The sequence below is a fragment of the Charadrius vociferus genome, unplaced genomic scaffold (assembly GCF_000708025.1).
Source record: "Charadrius vociferus isolate BGI_N301 unplaced genomic scaffold, ASM70802v2 scaffold108, whole genome shotgun sequence".
Classification (NCBI taxonomy): Eukaryota; Metazoa; Chordata; class Aves; order Charadriiformes; family Charadriidae; genus Charadrius; species Charadrius vociferus.
In genome coordinates, this window is record NW_009649770.1 from 409,048 (window position 1) to 428,334 (window position 19,287).

Here is a 19,287-nt window from a genome sequence, read left to right on the forward strand (position 1 = left end):
TCTTGGCTTATTTCGTCTCCCAGTTTTCATATGAAGAAATCGGTGCCACAAAATACTGTGTGTGAGGTGATTCTGCCTTCAACTTTCATTCTGATAAATACTCCTGGAGCATGTGTTTGTGTGATCTGGGGTGTTTTATTGTTTGTTTGTTTGTTTTAACCATACTTAAAATACTTACTCATGAATGTCGAAGAAGCATTTTCCACTCTTAGTAAAATAAAGCAGAAAGCCTTTAGGGATGAGAGGTAATGGGTGGCCATGTAAAATGAGTAGATGTATATTTGTGTATGGATTGTTGGGGCAAACACCAGGGTCAGCAGTAGGTGGTTATAGTTTCATACAGTGCTCCTAGGGCAGAAAAAAGCTGCAGATATCAGTGCAGCTGATGTGTGCTCATTCTGTAAATCTTACTATGCATCAGTTAGACTTGTGTTTCTTTCTTTTTCCCTTTTCTGTCATAGTAGGTCTAAAGAAAATGGAGATTTGCATCTAGAAGAGCATAAAAATGAAAGGCTTAAGGAGGGCTTACTGCCACAGTTGCTGGCTGAAGGTGGTGAGGCACGCGTACACGCACCGCAAGCCCTGTAAAAACCATAGTAATGGATTGTGGCATGCCCTAATGAGGGCTCTTAACAATACAGCCAACTCTGAAGAAGTATTTCCAGTTTTGTTAGGCCAGCAAGAAAGCAGATGTTGAGCAGCTTCAGGCATTTGCTGTGTTTGTTCAGTGCTGCATCAGGAGAAGTAGCTGAGCAGTTAAGGTGAATAGTAAGCCATACCCACAGGTGGGCACCGTCATATTCATTCTTTTGTCAATGTCGATTATCCCCCAAACACACTTTTTTTTTACTACTGTTTTTCTGTTCTAAATTCCTTAAGAGACCAGGCTTCCAATCTTTCTTTGCCCAGGGTAAAGGAGAAGTTTTTGTTGGCGTTTATTCTGAATTTCAGGCTCTTGTTCTTATGTTTGCCTGGTCCTATTACACTAAATAGTAATTTTTCTTCCTCTGTGGTTTGTCTGTCTTTCAGGTGATTGCTGGTTGCTATAACTCTCCTTAATCAAGTTCTCTTTAACCAGCTCTTAATTTTCTGTATCCCACCATTTCTGCCTGATTGAATCAGTTGAAGTAGTTGGTCACAGCTGAAAATCCTTATTGTTAGATTTTCTTGTGATTGTCTGTCATCTATTATCGTTGAGGCTTTCCTGGCATTGACTGTACTTGACAATATGGCTTTTGGGTTTCTTTTGTTGTCCAAGAACATGAACAGAGGTTGTCCCAGGAGGTTAATTGCCTTATTTTCTCCTTTCCTTTGGGGATGATGGAATTGGGGAAGGTGGTGTAAGCAGGCTAAGCTTAAACAAAACGTTCGTTATCATGCGAGAGTAAACTCTCTCCTGTTAATAGAAATTATATAATGCCAGACTAGCTTCAGAATTAGTGGATTACTGTGTAGGGGCAAGTGCATGTACACTGGAGGTAAAGTTGTACCAAAGCGCTCTGCACTCAGTTGCGGACAGTGTGTCAGGCTCCAGCGCCGAGCTGGTGCAGGGCAGGCGCCTGTCTCCATGGCTCCCCAGGAGTTCCCTCCTCGTACTTCTGAGCATCTCTGAAATAAACGTTGTGCTCTTCCTCATTATCATAGTGGGCATGCTTGAATTCTGTAGTAGTCTGAAAAAGTCATTTGCATGTTTGCTTCTGAAAACATTGCTGCCTGCCTGAGTTACCTGTCACAGTTCAACCCACTATCAAATTACAGTCTTGGTTTATGCCAGAAAGGATTGCTGGTATCTCTGAACTGGCGAGCCTTGTAGGGGAGGCTTTACACAGCTTCCGCAAGCAAAACAGATTATACTGGCATTTTTGCTGATATAACATGTTATTTCAGCATGAGACCTTTTATCAGTACAGAACTGTTCCACACCAAAACCCTGCATCCTTAACAGACAGGGATACACCAGCAAAAGGTTCTTCAAATGGGCTGTGACTCTTCCAGTGTCTTTAGCTCTAGTTATTTTAGAAATCTAGTCAGTTCTTTGGGGAGATTTTTTAATCACGTAAGCCCTGCTTCAAGTTAGGTTTCGCTGGGTTCCTGCATGTAATGTGTCCCTCCTCTCTCGCGCAGTCTGCATTCACCAGCTTAAGTGTTAGGCGTAGGTTAATTGCCTTGAGCAGTAAGTTTAAAAGACAACAGCTATATTTTTATTTTTTATTAATGCAAATTATGTTTTCTGTGCAAATATCCCAGTGTTTGTAACTTTCTCTACAGTGTTCACATTTAAAAAAAAAGAGCCACTGGCTTTTGATAGCCTGAGAGGGAAAGTTTTCTTGTTGCTGCAACATGTATTTTAAAATAAATACGCCCTTAAGTGTTTTGAGGGTACTGAAAACATTGTTCTCATTCATTAATATTGGTTGAAGTAGGAACTACATATAAAACATTCAATATCTTTTTTACATCAAATATTTTGCATTGAATTTTATGTACAGAGGCAAACCTGGGCAAAATCAACTATTTTCAGTGTCCCTAATTTTCTTCTACATCTCCCCAAACGTTCACACAGTGCTCTGCATCAGCCAGTTGATCAAGTAACCTTGGAAGCTCTACAGCATCTGCCCCATCCAGTTTGGCACCTCTGGACTTAGCTCAGATATGTGCTATGTGAATCGACTCTGTGATAGATTAATGACATACCTTCTGTCATTGATTAAAAACCCAAGAGACCATCGAAACCCAAAGTGCTTATGTAAGGAGAGGTTTAGAAGGACAATCAGGATTTACGTGGTAATGAATATAATTGCAAAATAAACCTCAGATGTCCACTGAGAATTAAATTTCATACCCATAGGAGAAGAACCAGAGTTTTTAAAAAATAATATGATGAATCCTTGCACTTTGACTTTGACAGGCGTATTCTTGATTACTACCTACAGAGGTAATGGAAGGTGTATTGTACCCTGGAGGATCATAAATCTTTCTGATTTAAATAAAATGAGGCTTAAGAGAGCAGAGTTCACCTAATTTGTTGTAAATTGACAATTGTGATTTATTAACAAGGACAAGAAAGTCACTAAGAAGTGCTGCTGCCATGCCTAATTATTGTTTAATCAGGTGCCAGATGAAGCTAGACTGGCATAGAAGATAACTGTACAGTGCTGAAGATGGTGGGGTATAAATAACTCTTATCTGTAGTTTTACTTCAGACACTAACGCTGTGAAAGTTTTCAGAGGGGTTTAAATCAGCCAAAGGGCAGGGGATGGCAGCAACAAAACAGATATCAGTGTATCTTCTTTTCATAATCTAACTTCTGTGCCATTCAGAAAATAGTATTTCTCATGATGCTTGTGAGCACCTGGCAACTCTTTTGTTGTATTGTTGTGTCAATGTAAGTACAGCTGTATAAACAATGATACTGAACTAAAAAAAGAAATCAGAATTGTCTAGGTAAGTTCAAATTTACTTTGAAACTTTTTTCAATACTAGCAATGGATGAAATTAATTACTTTTTCATGTTAAATTAATTGGCTTGTAAACAGCAATCCAGAGAAGCTACATTTTTATTACCCCATTGGGGTAATGACTTTAGATGACTAAAGAGGAATAAATAGCCCCTCACCACTGTGAGTACCCTGACCCAGAGGCATCCAAGGCGTGGATGTCTATAGCAAGGTCTGCGTTCAGAAGGAGGAGTCACAGCCTTTTTGTGAACAACAGATGATAAAAATCTTTCGACTTCCACCTGGCAATCTAAAAGCTATCTGATCCAAAATTGCTGTGATATTATCCATGCCTTGCCAAATAATTTGTGTATATGCCTAAGCAGATGGATCTAACATACACCCTGCCAGCTCTTGTCGTTTTTTGACCTTGTCGTTGTTTGGCCTTGCCAGCGAGCGTCATCTACATCTTTAACAGACTGAGGCTTAGCCATTATGTCCGTGGCCAGAAAGAGCATAAACAAGGAAACAGTATCACCCAGATCTGCTGAAGAACTTCAGACTACTGTACATAGAGATCAGTGTGTAAGCTGTCTTATATATATCTCAATATCTGTGTAATCAATTAGGAAATCAGTTTCAAATGATTCCATTGCTAAAATAACAGTGGAGTAATTCCCAATGCTATATTTTTTAGCTCTTCCTGCAAAGGAATTTGGATTAATTTTATATTTTAAAGTTAGTTTCATTCTACACTGTTTGCCACATCTGTAAATATTTAACAAAGTATTCCCTTCACAAAGCTGAGTAGCTGTGCTTGCAGTGATGTCTGAGGTGTCCATCAAGTCCTTCATGCTGCAATTAGCAGAAGATGGCATGCTAACTTTCATGACTTGCTTTAAGATTTGCAGTACACATAAAACTTTCCATAATCTCATTATAGCAAATACTGGGTTTCTTTGCAATGAAAGGCTCTGAAATATACAATTGTGAATAGAACTTGAGAGAACTTTTCCTACCAAACTTCTAACTGGGTGTATGGGCTGTGTAGCTGAATTCATCACATCATGTTTCCTTGGTCAATTATGTAAAATTCTTCTTGTTTCTCCTTTGTATTTATGGCTTCTAAATGTAGTTATTACAGGGAAACTGCTGAAGACCTCATTCTTATTTCTAGCTTAATTTTCTAGTGGAATTGAGGCTTACGTGATAAAACTTTGTCTGTGAGACGTTTCTTTCCCTTCCTGCCCTGGGAATATTTCAATTTACTCTCGGATTTTGACTATTTATGACAAGGGAATAAAGACTTCAAATGGTTAAAGAAGACACTGGTAAAGATGACACTGGGTAAATGACTGTAGCATCAGTTTATACCTTATTGGATAGCTGTATGACATAGCTTCAGGAAAACCTTTGATCATAGTTCTCACTTTACTAAGCATGAAACAAGCAAAACTCAAGTGAAAAATCCATTCAAGTGTTTAAACTTAACTCTCTTTCTGTGCTCAGTGTATGTGTCTTCTGGATTTTCTGGATGTTTTTCTCCCCTCTCATCCTATCTCATCTCATTCTTTTCTATGAAGCATCAGGAATCGTGACTTGTTTGCCCACCACATTTGGCCCTTCACTCTGCTATTAGACCTTTGCAGGTCTGAATACGTGAATGAGTCCCACTGGCACATGGCCTCAAGTTGCGCCAGGCGAGGGTTAGGTTGGTTATTAGGAAAAATTTCTCCACCGAAAGGGTTATCAAACTTTGGACCAGGCTGCCCAGGGAAGTGGTGGAGTCACCATCCCTGGAGGTATTTAAAAGACAGGTAGACACGGTGCTGAGGGACATGGTTTAGTGGTGGACTTGGCAGTGTGAGGTTGATGGTTGGACTTGATGATCTTAAAGGTCCCTTCCAACCTAGATGATTCGATGATTCTATGCAGATGTAGTTTTAACATTCAAGCAAACAGCTTACATTAGAATTGTTCAGAAAACTATGTCTCATAAAATACTTCCCAAGTTCCGTGGAAGCAGAGCAAAGCTATGTATAGTGGCTCTAAGTGTCTGGTTTTTCTTAATTTCACAGTATTAGGAGGTAAAAATTTTAAAGCTGGCAGATATTTGTAAGTTTGAATAACATTCCTGAGTACGCACTCACAGAACACAGTGTACTTCTCAGTTCATCTTTCTGTGAATTTTCCTTCAAGCCTGTCATGAAGTGGAAGATTTGTTTAGCCTTTTCCCTTAACGTAATGATCACTTACTAACTTGTGACCAGGACACCCGTAAGACAAGTGTATTAACGGTTGTGAGACTGAGAGTTCGGTGTAGATGCTTTGCTCCCACTATTAGGATTGTAAAGGACTGGGTTTGCAATACAGTATCTTCGTAGCTGATAATTTTGTCTGATTTCCCTAACAGCTTTAGCTGTGTTTGGAGCTTGATAATTAAGTTGTTTATGAAAATTTCCTAGTTCTTAATTTAAAGTCTCTATCAACTATATTTGTCTTCGTCTAGTATTTTACTAAACACATGAATGGTACCATCTGTTCTCTACATATACCATCTAAATAAAATTTATTATGAACACATTGTGTATTGTTAACAACTCGAATGAACTTTGGTATTTCTTTTGTATAGCACCTTTTTCCAGCATGCTTTAAAACATTGAAGTCATTGAACAAGGCTGTAATTAGCTGGAAGGAGATCTCCTTATTCACAAACCATTGAAGTTGGATAGACTTCTGCCTGTCTGCAGGTGTCTTCATCGCCGGCTGGATCGTGTTTCTCCTGCAGTCAGCGGTGATAGCTTTCTACACTAGGAGCTTTCTGCCCTGTGCCTGTGGCGAGCTCCCCGCTGCCGCCTCTTTTCTGTGCCCACTGCTGTTAGAAACGGGTGAAAGAGCACGTTAAAATGGACGGAGGTCAAATCTCTGCCATGCGATCTTGAGTGAAGCTTTCAGTCTCCCTAGACAATACTAATTTGTGAAAATTAATTAAATAAAAAAAGATCATTGCTGTGGTTGAAACAGTGTCAAAGGAAATTAGTGCTTTTTTATAGTATTCTCCTTTGTTCTTCCAAAAAAGGTGTTCTACTAATCATGATGTAATGTTTTCCAGTGTTGGATATTACAAAGGCTAGAATTTGGCACAGCAGTACTGAGGAACAGCTTGTATATACACTAATGCCCAGTACGGTTAATTACTGCTGAGTATGAAATGAAGAACTGACACTTTCTAAGTATGGTGGATAGTTTCTGTTCTCATTTACTGAAATATGGAGCTGGAGCAGCCCAGATAAAATCTGGACCAGCTGAGGTACTTCAGATTTAAAAAGGCAGCTGGACTCTGAACATATATGTCTTCTGATTAGTTGCAGAAATGTTATGTTTCAACACCTAATCCTTTCCTCTCCTACAGAAAATGAGAGAAATTATATAGAAGTGGTTTGGATCTGATACTTTCCTATCAGACTAGACAAAAATGTATTGCAGCTTGAAAGAGCTCTAGAAAGAAAATATTGCATGCAGAGGGACCTTCATCCTCTTTCTGTGAATTGCAGAGGCAGTCGTATCTTCTTGCCCATCCTTGAAACTAAGTCAGCACCTCTTTTTCTGATTCGGACTTCATTAAAAGGCTCTTCAGTCTTGAAGCAAATATACAATATTCTCCTTTGTAACTGTACTTACTTCCAGGGAATGTAATTCAAAGAGTTTTTCCCAACTCACAGATAAATTAATTTCAGTGATGCTTGACAGCAATTCCATTTTTCCAGTGAGAACAGTCTTACTGTAAATTGAGACTAGAGAATTGCATTATTCATTTGAAAGATGTTTCTAGAATGTCTTTGGGCTCTTCTGGGTAGTGACAGTCTTATACAGAAATAAAATGGCCTTGCTTTGCTCTAGATTTATTAGTACCAATATTTTCTGCAGCTTTTCTCCTTTCAGAATTCTTTGGTTTTCGTAGTCTTCTGCGTTAGAGAAATTGTACTTCTTTTGTGGGCTCTCAGTGTGCCATTGATAAAGTCAGCTCGGAGAAGATAATCCTCAGAGAAGGATTAAGTGCTGTTTACCCATTTATTACAATGAGTAAACTGAGTCAGAGAGAGTCTCATTTTCCTAAAGCCACGTAGCAACTTACTGTTGTAATTAAGTCTGATTCAGCAGCACATACTAATCGGTTTCCATGGTGCCTGAGGCCCAAGAAGCCAATAATTCAGCCATGTTCAGTACGGAAATGAGAGCTGAGTCTAAGTCATGAGAAATTTCGTGTGCCAATGAGAGAGACTGAAAAAGCCTTGCTCTTATTTTAACATTTATCTTTATTAAATTTTTACAAGAACATTCAAAATAATCTGAATAATTATAGTAGAAGTGATGGGACTGTTTTACATGATGTTCAACTGTGACAAAAACCTTCAGAAAAAAAGATGCTGTGGTTTCGGCTTTGCTTCTCGCTATGCTTAACGGCAAAGGGTTTAATACTTCAGTGATACAGGGGTGACGAGTTCGTATGAAACAGAAGTAACTGATGTTGGTGAAGTATCTATAAAATAGTCAGTTCTTCAGGGACGCAGGAAAAGTATTTGTGATCTCTGAAATATAAAAAATGGCATCTTCCAGCTTCGCTATGATAATATGGTAAACACACCGGATTCGCAACACAGATGGACAAAACCCAGGCAGTGTTGCAGAAGAGTGGCAGCGGATTAGTGCGAGTGCTGCATGGCTCGCGTCCGTGGAGTGCTGCGGACCACATGGTGCCAAAATAAAACCTGCATGAGCTTCCCTCGGCGCTTTCCCAAGTCCTCCCCGAGACATTTGGGGGCTGGGGATTTCAAATGGAGAAGGACAGGCTGTTTGGCAAACGCCGCGTGGATGAAGCCGAAACCCGCCCTGCCAAGCCTTGGGCGAGGTCTGCGCGCGCTGCCCGCACTGCTGTGTTGGGGGAATGAACTCCCAGTGAGGCAGGGGCTTGGCCAGGTCTTTCTGCTGTTCTTTGCAAATGTTTCTCTTCTGATTGAACCGAGGAAACGAATGTACCCGTTTCCTTGTAGTTGCACAAATTCTAAAATGCAAACCTCTTTCTCCTCTCTCTGGGGAATGCCTTAAGATGTACAGCTTTGTCTCGCGTTTCTGTAACAAAGCTCCTCTGTGGCGTTGGACGGAAGTATAATTACTGTGCGTGTCAGTTCTTCTCACAGTGCAATGGCAGTATGTCCTACCTGACAAAATACCGAAGATTTCAGTAGTGTTTGGAGGACTGGACTGCATGACGTGAATGGGAGAGCCTAGCACTGTCAGCGGGCAGCCCAGATCAAATGAACTCTGTAGAAACGTTCATGCTTAGAAGCCGGTTTTGTTTTTTTCATGCCTTGATTAGGCTTAATTGAGGCTGCACCAATTTCAAGATAAGCACCCCAGAGACAAATTAAGATGGCTACTATTATTTATACAGTACTTAAAGCACGAATGGAGTTTGAGCTCTCACAGAACCAGCACAGTCCTTGTCCTCCTGGCTTGTCACCTCCACGCTGGGCACATTGCTGGAAAGGGGCACACCAGTTAAGAGCTGAAGAGGAACTTCTGATCAACATAGGGTGTAAGAGAGAGAGGTGGGCAATGATGAACAAGGGTTAGAAAGATGTGACCAGCCTATTTGTTCTTCGCTCAAGATCTAGATTTCCCAAACAGATATGCAGCCGTAAACAAACTGATCAAACCCATCCTGGTGTGGTTTTCCTGAGAGATCTGTTCCCTTATAATGCATAAAACCATGTAGTCTTGGTTCAGGGAGCAGCTAGGTTCTTTTGAAAAAAAGGTAGGGAACGTTTTCCTCGTTGAGAGTCAAATAAGCCTTTCAAACAACTTTGACATAAGAAACTTGAGAAATGCCGTAGTGGGTCTGTAGTGCATTCACTGCAGCATTCTGTCTCTCATGGGGCAGCAGTTTGAGGAGAGTACACGAGCCGGGCCAACACTTCTCTCCAGTTCTCCCAGCACTCACTGTGATCCAACGAGGGATGTCGATGTCTCACTATTGCCATTCATATCTGGTTTGGATCTATAGTACGTGAATTTGTCTAATGGCTTTTATGCTGTCTGACTTCACGACCTCATGTGGCAAAAACGTCCCAGAAGCTCATACTTAGGAAGAAGTATTTTCTTGTATCTGTTAAGTTCATCTTACCTAAGTAAGAGCTTACATTAAGCTCATCTTAACATCATAATTGTTCTTCTTTTGCTGAGGGATCTAGCTTGTCACAAATTCTGCATTCACCACCTCCATGATTTTCTGAACCTCGATCATATCACCCCCATCAGTTTTCTTTTCTCCAGAGTCCTAGTCTTTATAGTATCTTCTTCTAAAGCAGTTGCTCCATTTCCTTGAACATTTTGGTAGTCCTTTTCTAATCATACTGTATTCATCCTGAGGCAACCAGATCATTGTCAGGTATCTGCCAAATACAGTGTTAGGCTTCTCAGGGTCCATTCTTAATTCTAATGTAACAGTATATCTTAAGTGAGAATAACAAAATCTCAAAGCTAGGTGGAAAAAAACCTAACAGTTGATGCTCTCATGTGCAGTATATGGCTGAAGTGTCAAGATGCTTCATTTTGACAACACGGCCATCACAAAAAAAAAAAAAAAAATAGACAATAGAAACTCTCTGAGTGTCCTCTGTTTCAGTACATCACACCGGGTATGTAGAGTCTGAAAAGCGTAGGAAGCTGTTGCAAATTCGGTGGAGAAAGGAACGACTTCTGACGAGTGTTGTCAGCAAGGAAAGTTGGCAGTGGTGGGGTAGTGTTCCATACTAATACGCAGAAGTTACAGCTGTTAAGAACCGATGTCAGGGGCTGGCGTCTGCCTTCTTTCTTTAGAAACTTACAAATAGATATACCGTTGTTATTCCTCTATAGTACAATGTAAATAACATTTTTTAAACCAAGGCAAAAAAAACCCAGCAACCTTGACTGAATTAATGTATCTCCTGAGATATTGTTCTTGTCTTGTTTGCAGTCATGTATCAGCTTCCCAGTAGATGAGCTGGCAGAGGGCCACTGCTAATGTGATCTTTGGTAGGAAGAGTAGAGAGATCTCTTGGACTTCTTGTGATTGCATAGATCCCTTGAGTACTGAGGCTTTCAGGTGTCTCTGTTTCACCCTACTGTGTAACTGAAAAGCAAGACCAAACTCTTAGACCTATTTGCCAATTTTACAAATAGCTTATTCTAATTAGCAGTATATAAGGATCAGTGAAATATGTCTCTGCCTTGAAGAGCCAATAAAATTCTGTTGATAACAGTGGAGGCTGCTCAATCTGGTGAGGTTCAGTTTGAACTGATATATATTTTAGGGCCATTTTTAAGAAGGGAACTGATTCAATGATGATGTCTCAAACAGGATTGTGTGTTCTGTACAGAAATTCAAACTCAGCTCCCGCAGTAAAAATGAATTTTCCCCTTTAGGTTTTGACAATACGTAGTAATGAGCGTGGTGTACTGTTGCAGTGTTTAAATGAGCACTTGGTAAATGCGGTTGAATGAGTGCTGACTCCATGTGGTCTTGCGCTGACTGTGTGTGGCCGCCTGCTTACCTTCGGTCTTGATTAATTCTTTTCATTGTAACTAATATTAGAGATTAAAGCATGCTAGAGTAATGATGAAACCAGCTGTTTCCTTAAAACAGTCAAAAGAAAGAGTTAAGTAAAGTCCTGAAACTGAAACGATACCACGATGTCCAATAGTCCCGTTGGTCAGAACAGTTGCCCTGCCCAAATTCCCATTTAAGTGATGAATATAGCTGCCCATGAGTAAAGAACATTACGTGATGTGATGGGTCTGAAGACCACAGACCTCCTGTAAATGGTGCTACACAGGGTGAGGGAGCAGGAGACATTGATTCGGATTACATGAGTCTTACTAACCTTGTTTCTTTTGAATTTTCCCAAATAGGGTCGAGACTGCAGTGTGCCCATTAATTCTTGCATTCAAAATCCATGTCAGAATGGAGGGACCTGCCATCTCACCGAGGCAAATAAAGATGGATTCAGGTAGTAACACAAAGTTCATTTAAAATGAGATGATAAAATTAAATGTATTTCTACTTTGCATTAATGAACTATAATGGCTACTTTATAAAAGCTGCTGCATGTGACACTTCTATTTGCCATACAAAAAAAAAATTAATCTGGTTTCATTGGTGACATATTGTATCCTCTGAAACAGGCCTCCTCATTTTCTCATAATGGAATATACTCTTAAGAGCTGTTTTGAACGGCCTCCCTGATCTGCCTTGGGTTATCTGTATGCTAATATTCCTTGGGGCATTTCAAACTCACATACACCCTTTTTTTGTATTTGTAAAGTAAGCATCTGTTGCTTGACAACCAGATGCAAAATGTTGTAGAATCTTGTAGACAAACAGGCCTTAAAGAAACAATTAAAAAACATGGAGAGATTGCCACATCTTGAGCATTGTGCCTGCAAGAGAGCAACCTTTACAGCTGGAAATTATGGACTTCAGTTTTCCCATATAAGAAAGATGTAGCATAGGTGGGGATACTCTAAGAGAAGTCCAGAAATTTTCATGAGGTAACTGGGAGATTTGTGCTGCTACAGGCACTAATTTACAGCTAAGAAAATACAAGTTTGAGGCTTTGGCCACTAGTTATCATTAAAGTTGATAGATTTCTTTTTTTGTTTTGTTTTGAAGAGTTGCTGAAATATTCATAGATTTGGTCCTCAGTATTTACGCTATTTCTTGCACAAAATATGTACAAAAGTACACGGTGCTGTTGTTTCAATTGCATATATGAGAACCTCACTTCTAAAAGCTTTTATACATTACTGAGGGTGCTGTTTTGTCTTCACCTATATATAGCTTCCTATCAGTGACAGCTGGAGGGAGACACTGAATTGCAAGGTTTATAAGTGGTGTAAGCAGGGAGTCAAACTAGAACATTTTTTCAGTTTGACTCCAGTTTTGTTTCAGCTGTGATTAAGACCGCTCCAACTGAGGTTAACTGTTTGTTAACCAACTCGGCAAACCCCTATCATCTTATGTCAGAAAGTAGGATTTTTTCAAAATAGAAAGGGCCAGGTGGAAGTTTGGGTGACTGACAGGACTTAGGGTGCAGTGGGGGGTTAGCACCCCCCTCCTGTTCCCCTTCCAAGGGTAGGAAGCCTTTTATATTTCCAGCAAAGCATTGTGGCTTCTTTTGGACTCCCCAAATCCCTCCTGTGGGAATGAGACCCCAAAGAGCTTCCATTTTGCCCTGTGGGTGGGATGAGTGGGGAAGCTGAAAATGGAAGAAATGCCCCAAAGCTTCTCTCTGTCTCTGGGCCTGCCCACCATCAAGAATTCCTCCCTTACAGCATCAGATCCAGCACATGCTGAACATGGGACACTGGTGATACTGCAGTGGAAACGTGCAGGGTGATGGGGATGAAGGGACGCAGGCTCTGTTACAAGTAACAACGTGAGGCTTTCCAACATGGGAGAACAAGAGTCAAATGCATGGCCATGTCTCCAGGGAAGCCGGTTTAGAGCTCATCTTGTAACAAGGCCCCCAGCAGAGCAGAAAAGCACATCTCCTGGGTACAGATGCATCTATAGGGTCATACTGGTGCATGGTGGTGGGAGAGCACGAGGCAGCTCTGCAGATCGTAGCCCATGCAAATGGTCATGCTGCTTGACAGGACCCACTAGATTTTGGTGAAACCACTACTCTGCACTTGTGATCTGGTATACCTCTTCTTGATTCAGATTTTAGCAGGTCCAGCAATTTTTGGAGTAAAAGTTCAGATTCTGTTTCTGCTTGGGAGAAATAAAGGTCTGGTGGTCTTTGGTTCGGGTTCCCTTCTGATCACCCTCATGTAATGCTGTTCAGATAGCTTTTTCCAGCTTGTGCCAAAGCAAAATTGTACCATGTTAGAATATCTGTTTTCTGTCACTCAGTGCTCATTTTTCAAAAATCTAGCTGATATTAAAAATGTGCTAGTAAAACATTTTATAGTATCCTTAGTACTGGAATGAAAGGCTTCAGCTTATGTTTTGGATCAGGTTTTTCTTTAGCATTTTAGTTTTGTTCTGTGGTAGAAAGTAAAAAGTTTTGAATGACCTGAAATGAAAGCTACTTGTGAATTTTTCTCCTGAAGAATTTTACAATTTCAGAGGCTTTGCTTCAGTTCCAAATGAATGTAGTTTTTGAGATCCTTTACAAAACTACGGGGGTGGGTTTGTTGCTTAACAACATATGAGGCTTTTTAGGGAAGATTTCTGCTTTTATAGTTATTTATATAGTTTCGGTTGGTCTAATAAAAGACACATAAAACCATATCTCGTCAAAATCTTGCTTTGTAAAATTGAATATTCAGCTTATGCATTGCTCTATTTTCTCTCCATGTTTTTAATTCAGTCAGTCCGTAGCCCCAGCTGCTCTGGAGAACAGGAGCATGGGGCTTTAGCATGTCTTAGAGGAATGTGGTGTGGGGATGGAACAGTCAATGAAGGGGAAGATAAAGAAACATTTTGAGATTGAATTTGGTTGGCTTGGTTTTTCTTGGTGGGAAATCTCCTCTCCAGTGGATGGCAGCAGTCAGAGTTACGTGCATATAAATTGTGTTCATCAAGATGGGAAAACATTGCCTTAGATTATATGCTGTGAGGAAGTGGATGTCAAAAACATTTTCATGAGAGGCCTCCTTGGATTTTTCTGTTGTGTGGCCTGTAAAAGAAATTATATCTTCTGTATATTCTCTTCCCGAGGGAAATATATTCATACACAAGCTCTGCTGCCAAACTTGTCAAATCTTTACTCTTGTAAAAAGGAAACTTAAGCCAAATCTCTCTCCCTATGAAATGCCAAGCAGTTTAACTCTCAAGTTTCTGTAGCCCTAGACAAGAAAATTACCTTTTAAATAATGCTAAGGTGGTGATGTTCCCCAGGCAAAGGCAGGAAATTCATAGTTATGACTGAGATTCCAGCCTGACTCGCCCGCTGTGCCTGGTACCCACAAGGGCTCGCAGCAGCGGGGGATTGAGCTGCTCAGGTTCGTTGTAATAGCAGGTCCTGGTGGGGCAGCCGAAGGGCAAAGGTTCAGCTGGAGTTCTTCTGTCCTTCTTGGCATCTTTTATTCTTGCACTTTTTCAATTCTGAGTAATTTTCACATTCTCTTTTTTCAGGTGGGGACGACTTCTGTATTAAAGAATAGTTACGTGGCATTGTGTGGCTCAGGGGATTAAAGACATTAAATTCTTCCTGCCTTTGAATTGCTCATTCTGACCTAATCTAATCTAATCTATGTCTTTGACAGAAGGTTGCCAAAAATGTGCATATCGAGACTGATAAAATAAGATAGGCAATCAGACATGTCCTGGTCATTTAGCATGCCTGTAAGTGCGACTTTGACAAAGGAGGCAGAGCTGTCAACTCTGCTTCAGTTAGCCACAGGCAACCAGTTGATCTTTGATAACCTACAGTGTTGGAAAACAAAGTATCTCGGTTATTTTAAGTATTCTCCATATAAACCCCCCTGCATTTTCCAGAGCATTTTCTTTAGCATTTTACACAAACTTTAAGTTCCCTCATAAATGTAAAATCCTGGAACTCATTAACTCCCTAGTGTTAATTCTGCCTAGTTCAAGCAGAAACGTTCCACTTCCAGACTTACAGGCTACTCCATCGGCATGTAGATGTAGAAAGCTCCTTTACCAAGAAACTGTAATATTCCTGAAAGAATTACTATCTCTATGTAAAAGCTGATTTTTTTTTTTTTTGAAACATGATACACTGTATGTATGCCTATGTTAATAAACAGATGCTAAACTGTTTCATTAGAGTTTGGGAAAAACAAAAATTTAATATAGTAAACTTATAAAATTGTGAGTATACTTCAGCTCCAAAAGTTTCCCCCCCAAATGTTGTCATTAAGTGCTGTGTTCCCTTGCACTTTCATGAAGATAATGGTGGTTTGGGGTTTTATTTAGAACTTTACTTTTAGGAAAGCACAACACTAACAGAAAATCCCTAAACTGGAGGAATAGGGAATTTGGACCTTTTTGCAATCGCAGCATCTTAGAAAATAGTTCTTTCCTGCATGGCTCCATTGTTTCTGAGGTCCAAATGAAATACTGTCTCACGCTGCTTCACTATTTAGTCAGTACAAAGTTTTCATCGTCGTCTCTGGAATTAATTTTCTCTCTCGGTCAGCTGGAACCCAAGTTTGATGACCTTCCAGTCACTCTGCAAACGTAATTTTTCTTCTAAGCTTTTCCTGGGAAAATACATACAAACAGTCCCAAACTGCAACTCTTTCAACATATGGTTCAATCCGGGTCCCAAATTGTATGTTTTATCATTTAATTTCAGTCCCCATATTTGGCACATTCGAATGCAAATCAAAATAAAGAATCATACGTAAGCAATAATGTAAAGACTCCCTATAATACATAGGGACCGGTAGCCAAATGTCATCAATTATGCTGACATTTCCTTCGGTATGGAATGTGTCCTAATACTGAGCAATTGTATGTTAACAATCCCATATGTATTGTTATTAATGGTAACTCAACTGAGTTGAGCCATTACTGTGATAGTATTTAATAATGTCATTTTTAGTTGCCTACTTCCAAGCTGTCTCAATCCTTTTGTGGAAGGAAAATTGTGTTATTTTCACATAAAAATAACCAGCACAAAGCCACTCTTGTTGCTTTTCTTTAAATGGAGAGAAAAATTTGTGCTCCCAAACTGAGACCTTGGATGCCAAGTTGCAGCCTGGAACATATTTTTATGGCTGAGTTATAAACCCCTGAAAATGGAGTTTTGTAATCAAAAAGAGACATGATGAATGTGCCACTGTATTTAATTAGATGTCTTTAACCCCCTCCCTGACACTTGCATTGCCACAAAAGATCGTGTGCCAGCTCTTCTTTCTTATCCCGTGATCCTCTGGATCATTGCAGGGTCAGCAAGAGGACATATTTTATTAGCAATAATGAGCTTGAGACAGGAAAAGAAAGTATTTCTTATTGATTTATTGTGTCCTAAATTGGATTTATTTGAACAGTTTCGTTTTGGTTATTCATGGTGAAGGTTTTCTAACTCTCATGACCTGTGAAGGGTCCCTGCAGAACTGAATGAAGATGACTGTTAGCATGTGATCTATATGCCTGTTCTGTACCCATCTAGAAGATCTTATTGTTGCGGTGGCTCAAGACACATTCCCTAACCTTTTTTCTTCCTCTTTGCTATTCCCTTAGTCGGAAGTCGCCCATGTCATGAAGAATCTAACCTTATCCTCAGGGTCCAACCTAGGACCTACTGACGGTGGATACAGAGCTCTGTACCATCCCTCCCTTGGCAGTCCCTGCACTCTGCTCAGTCTGTGGCACACACAAGCTAGAGAAGCTCACGTCACACTGAGAGCAACCAGCCCAAAAGTGATGCAGTTTTTTTCACAGATTCTGAAGAGCTCCTGTTTCTTATGGGCATTCCCTATCTCAACCCCATGAGACCTACATACAGCAGGAAAACCACCCCATGCCTACTTTGTCCATCTGAGCTGAAAAAAAGTACCCTGCAGCTGTCTCTGCATTGGAAATTCTCCTGGTTTCAGGAAGCATTGGGTGGCAATTAGCGTGACTGCTCTGGTGCTTTCTGGTTTTCATCCTCATCCGTCAGTAGTGCTTTACATTTGTTCAGTTCCTTTTCAACCACCAGAACCTGCATGGGAAAGGAAATGAACGGCTGAGTGAATGTGTAGTTTGGACTGGAACTCGAAACAACACAACTTCCCTTCCACACACATGCTTTCTGGGACTAGTGAACAGCAACACTGGCACTTCAAATATCATTGCTGGCTTCTTAGAAGCCACTGAAATGAGTGGAGCACTTAACACATGTTTTTAGACTCTCTTTTAGGAAACTGTAGCATCCATGTCTTCATCACTTACAGCTAGTTTAAAATATAAAGGTTCTCTTAGCAACCATAACTTCTAGATCTGGAGAAGAAACTGAGATTCAAAAAAATTGAAGTCATTCTTCAGCCACTTAGATTCTTGCACTCCCTCTAGGGACCATACATCACAGTCTTATGAGAAAAAATATTTCGTGCAATTATTCTTCAGCAGTGTCCACATCCTCACAGAACCATCCCTAGCTCTGCCGTTGTTTGTTTGTGTTTTAGCTGACTTATCTAGACATCATCAGCTCTTCTACAAATAGATGTTGGAGGAGCTGTAGAAGTACTGAAACCTTAGCGCACTTGTAAAAGCAGTCATTCCCAAACATTTCTTGTTTGGACAAGTGACAAAGTGGTAATGAGAAGAAAATGTTCATGTCTGTAAACTCAATTCAAGCCGTTGTTCTTTAAAAAGAGCGAGCTATCTAAAAGCTGCCAAGTCGCCCTGTCATTGTGCAGTCCTCAGTAGGCAAGTATCCACATACTCGCAAACTCATTAACAGAGAAGCCAAGGATTTGAATATTGTGATGAGTGTTTACTCTCCTGCCCTGGAGTTGCTTACTTCAATTCAGGGCTAGGGATATCAACAAAGAGAGCAAAGAGAAGCAGGACAGAGGCTGTCTCCTGCTGATGCTTTATGTCTCATGTAAATAGTTACATTACCCCATGAACCATCAGACTGCGTCCCTCACCAAACGCACAGGGCTAAAGTGCTCTGTACTTCACAACAGCGGTGAGAGTGGCTCCAGCAACTCACTTGTATATGTTTTAATTTCAGTTTTATACCTCAAACCTCCTGCCCCTTCATACTAACTTTTCTTAATTTTTTTCTTTCTCCAAAGCTGTTCTTGTGTCCTTGGGTATGAGGGGGAGAGGTGTGAAATAAACCCAGATGACTGCGAAGATAACGACTGTGAGAATAATTCTACATGTGTGGATGGGATCAACAACTACGTCTGCCTCTGCCCTCCCAATTACACAGGTAAGAAAGGGCCACAACCAAAGAACAACAGGAATGCATGAGGAGGCCCTTCAGTGCCTGAAGGGAAGGGTCCAAATGCACGTTTACTTTGTCCATGAGTGTATAATTACCCAATAATCTAGTCCCATTTTAAAGCAACCTGGATGTCTTCCTGGAAAGATGTTAGTTCTACCAATATTGCAATACACGTGCTCACAAACATGGCCACTGTTCTGAGTCAAAATACTGATGCTTCATTATAAAATACATTAAAAAATTAGTGCAGTTTAAGGTGGCAGAGAAATTTGTACTCCTGCACACACATTCTGCAAATGTGTTTCAGAAATATTCCTCGTGCTGAGCTGAGTCTGATATACATCTGTTCTGAATCTTGGAAAATAAAAATAGTTCCTGTTTAAATTATGGGAGGAAAATAGCTTTTGAGGCATGACTTTCACCTGAGCTCTCAGAGGTCCGCATTTATTAAACAAAATGAGCCTGACAGTGTGCTGTTGAAGTTCATTATCTAAATTTCACAAGTGGAGAAGCAAAGGCTGTGTAAGAAACTGTAGGCTCAGTGGTAGCCTTCAGAGCGCACCCATGGCAGTTAGCCCAGCTCGGCAGATGTGCAGTCACCTGCTAAGCCCACGCTGACAGAAGCTGGTAACTGAGTTAGAAATGGAATTAGTATCTCCAGCACCTATCCTGCATTTCAGAAAAGTTCCTTCCTAAACCTTCTGCAAGAGCAGAAACCCTCCTTACTGGAATCTAAAAATGCTTTTTCTCAAGTCATTACTGGACATACTGTTGACTCATTCAAACTGTGTTAGCACGACCTTCCTGGCTCAGCATGGAGTGGTGAGGAAACACCTGCAATAGTTCCTACTTCCATCCTTTGAAATGGGTTTATTACCTTCTAAGCATG

At 40.4% G+C, this 19,287-nt stretch overlaps 1 protein-coding gene across 1 annotated transcript in view; it reads left to right on the top strand.

Moving 5' to 3' along the window:
• Nucleotides 1-19,287, top strand: part of SLIT3 (slit homolog 3 (Drosophila)) — a gene marked incomplete at its 5' end in the record, with an annotated part of 473,057 nt that overhangs the window by 403,315 nt on the left and 50,455 nt on the right. The window contains 2 exons of the mRNA XM_009890879.1: nucleotides 11,392-11,489; nucleotides 18,244-18,383. Of these exons, the coding sequence (XP_009889181.1) occupies nucleotides 11,392-11,489; nucleotides 18,244-18,383 (238 nt within the window). The remainder of the gene's footprint in view (nucleotides 1-11,391; nucleotides 11,490-18,243; nucleotides 18,384-19,287) is intronic.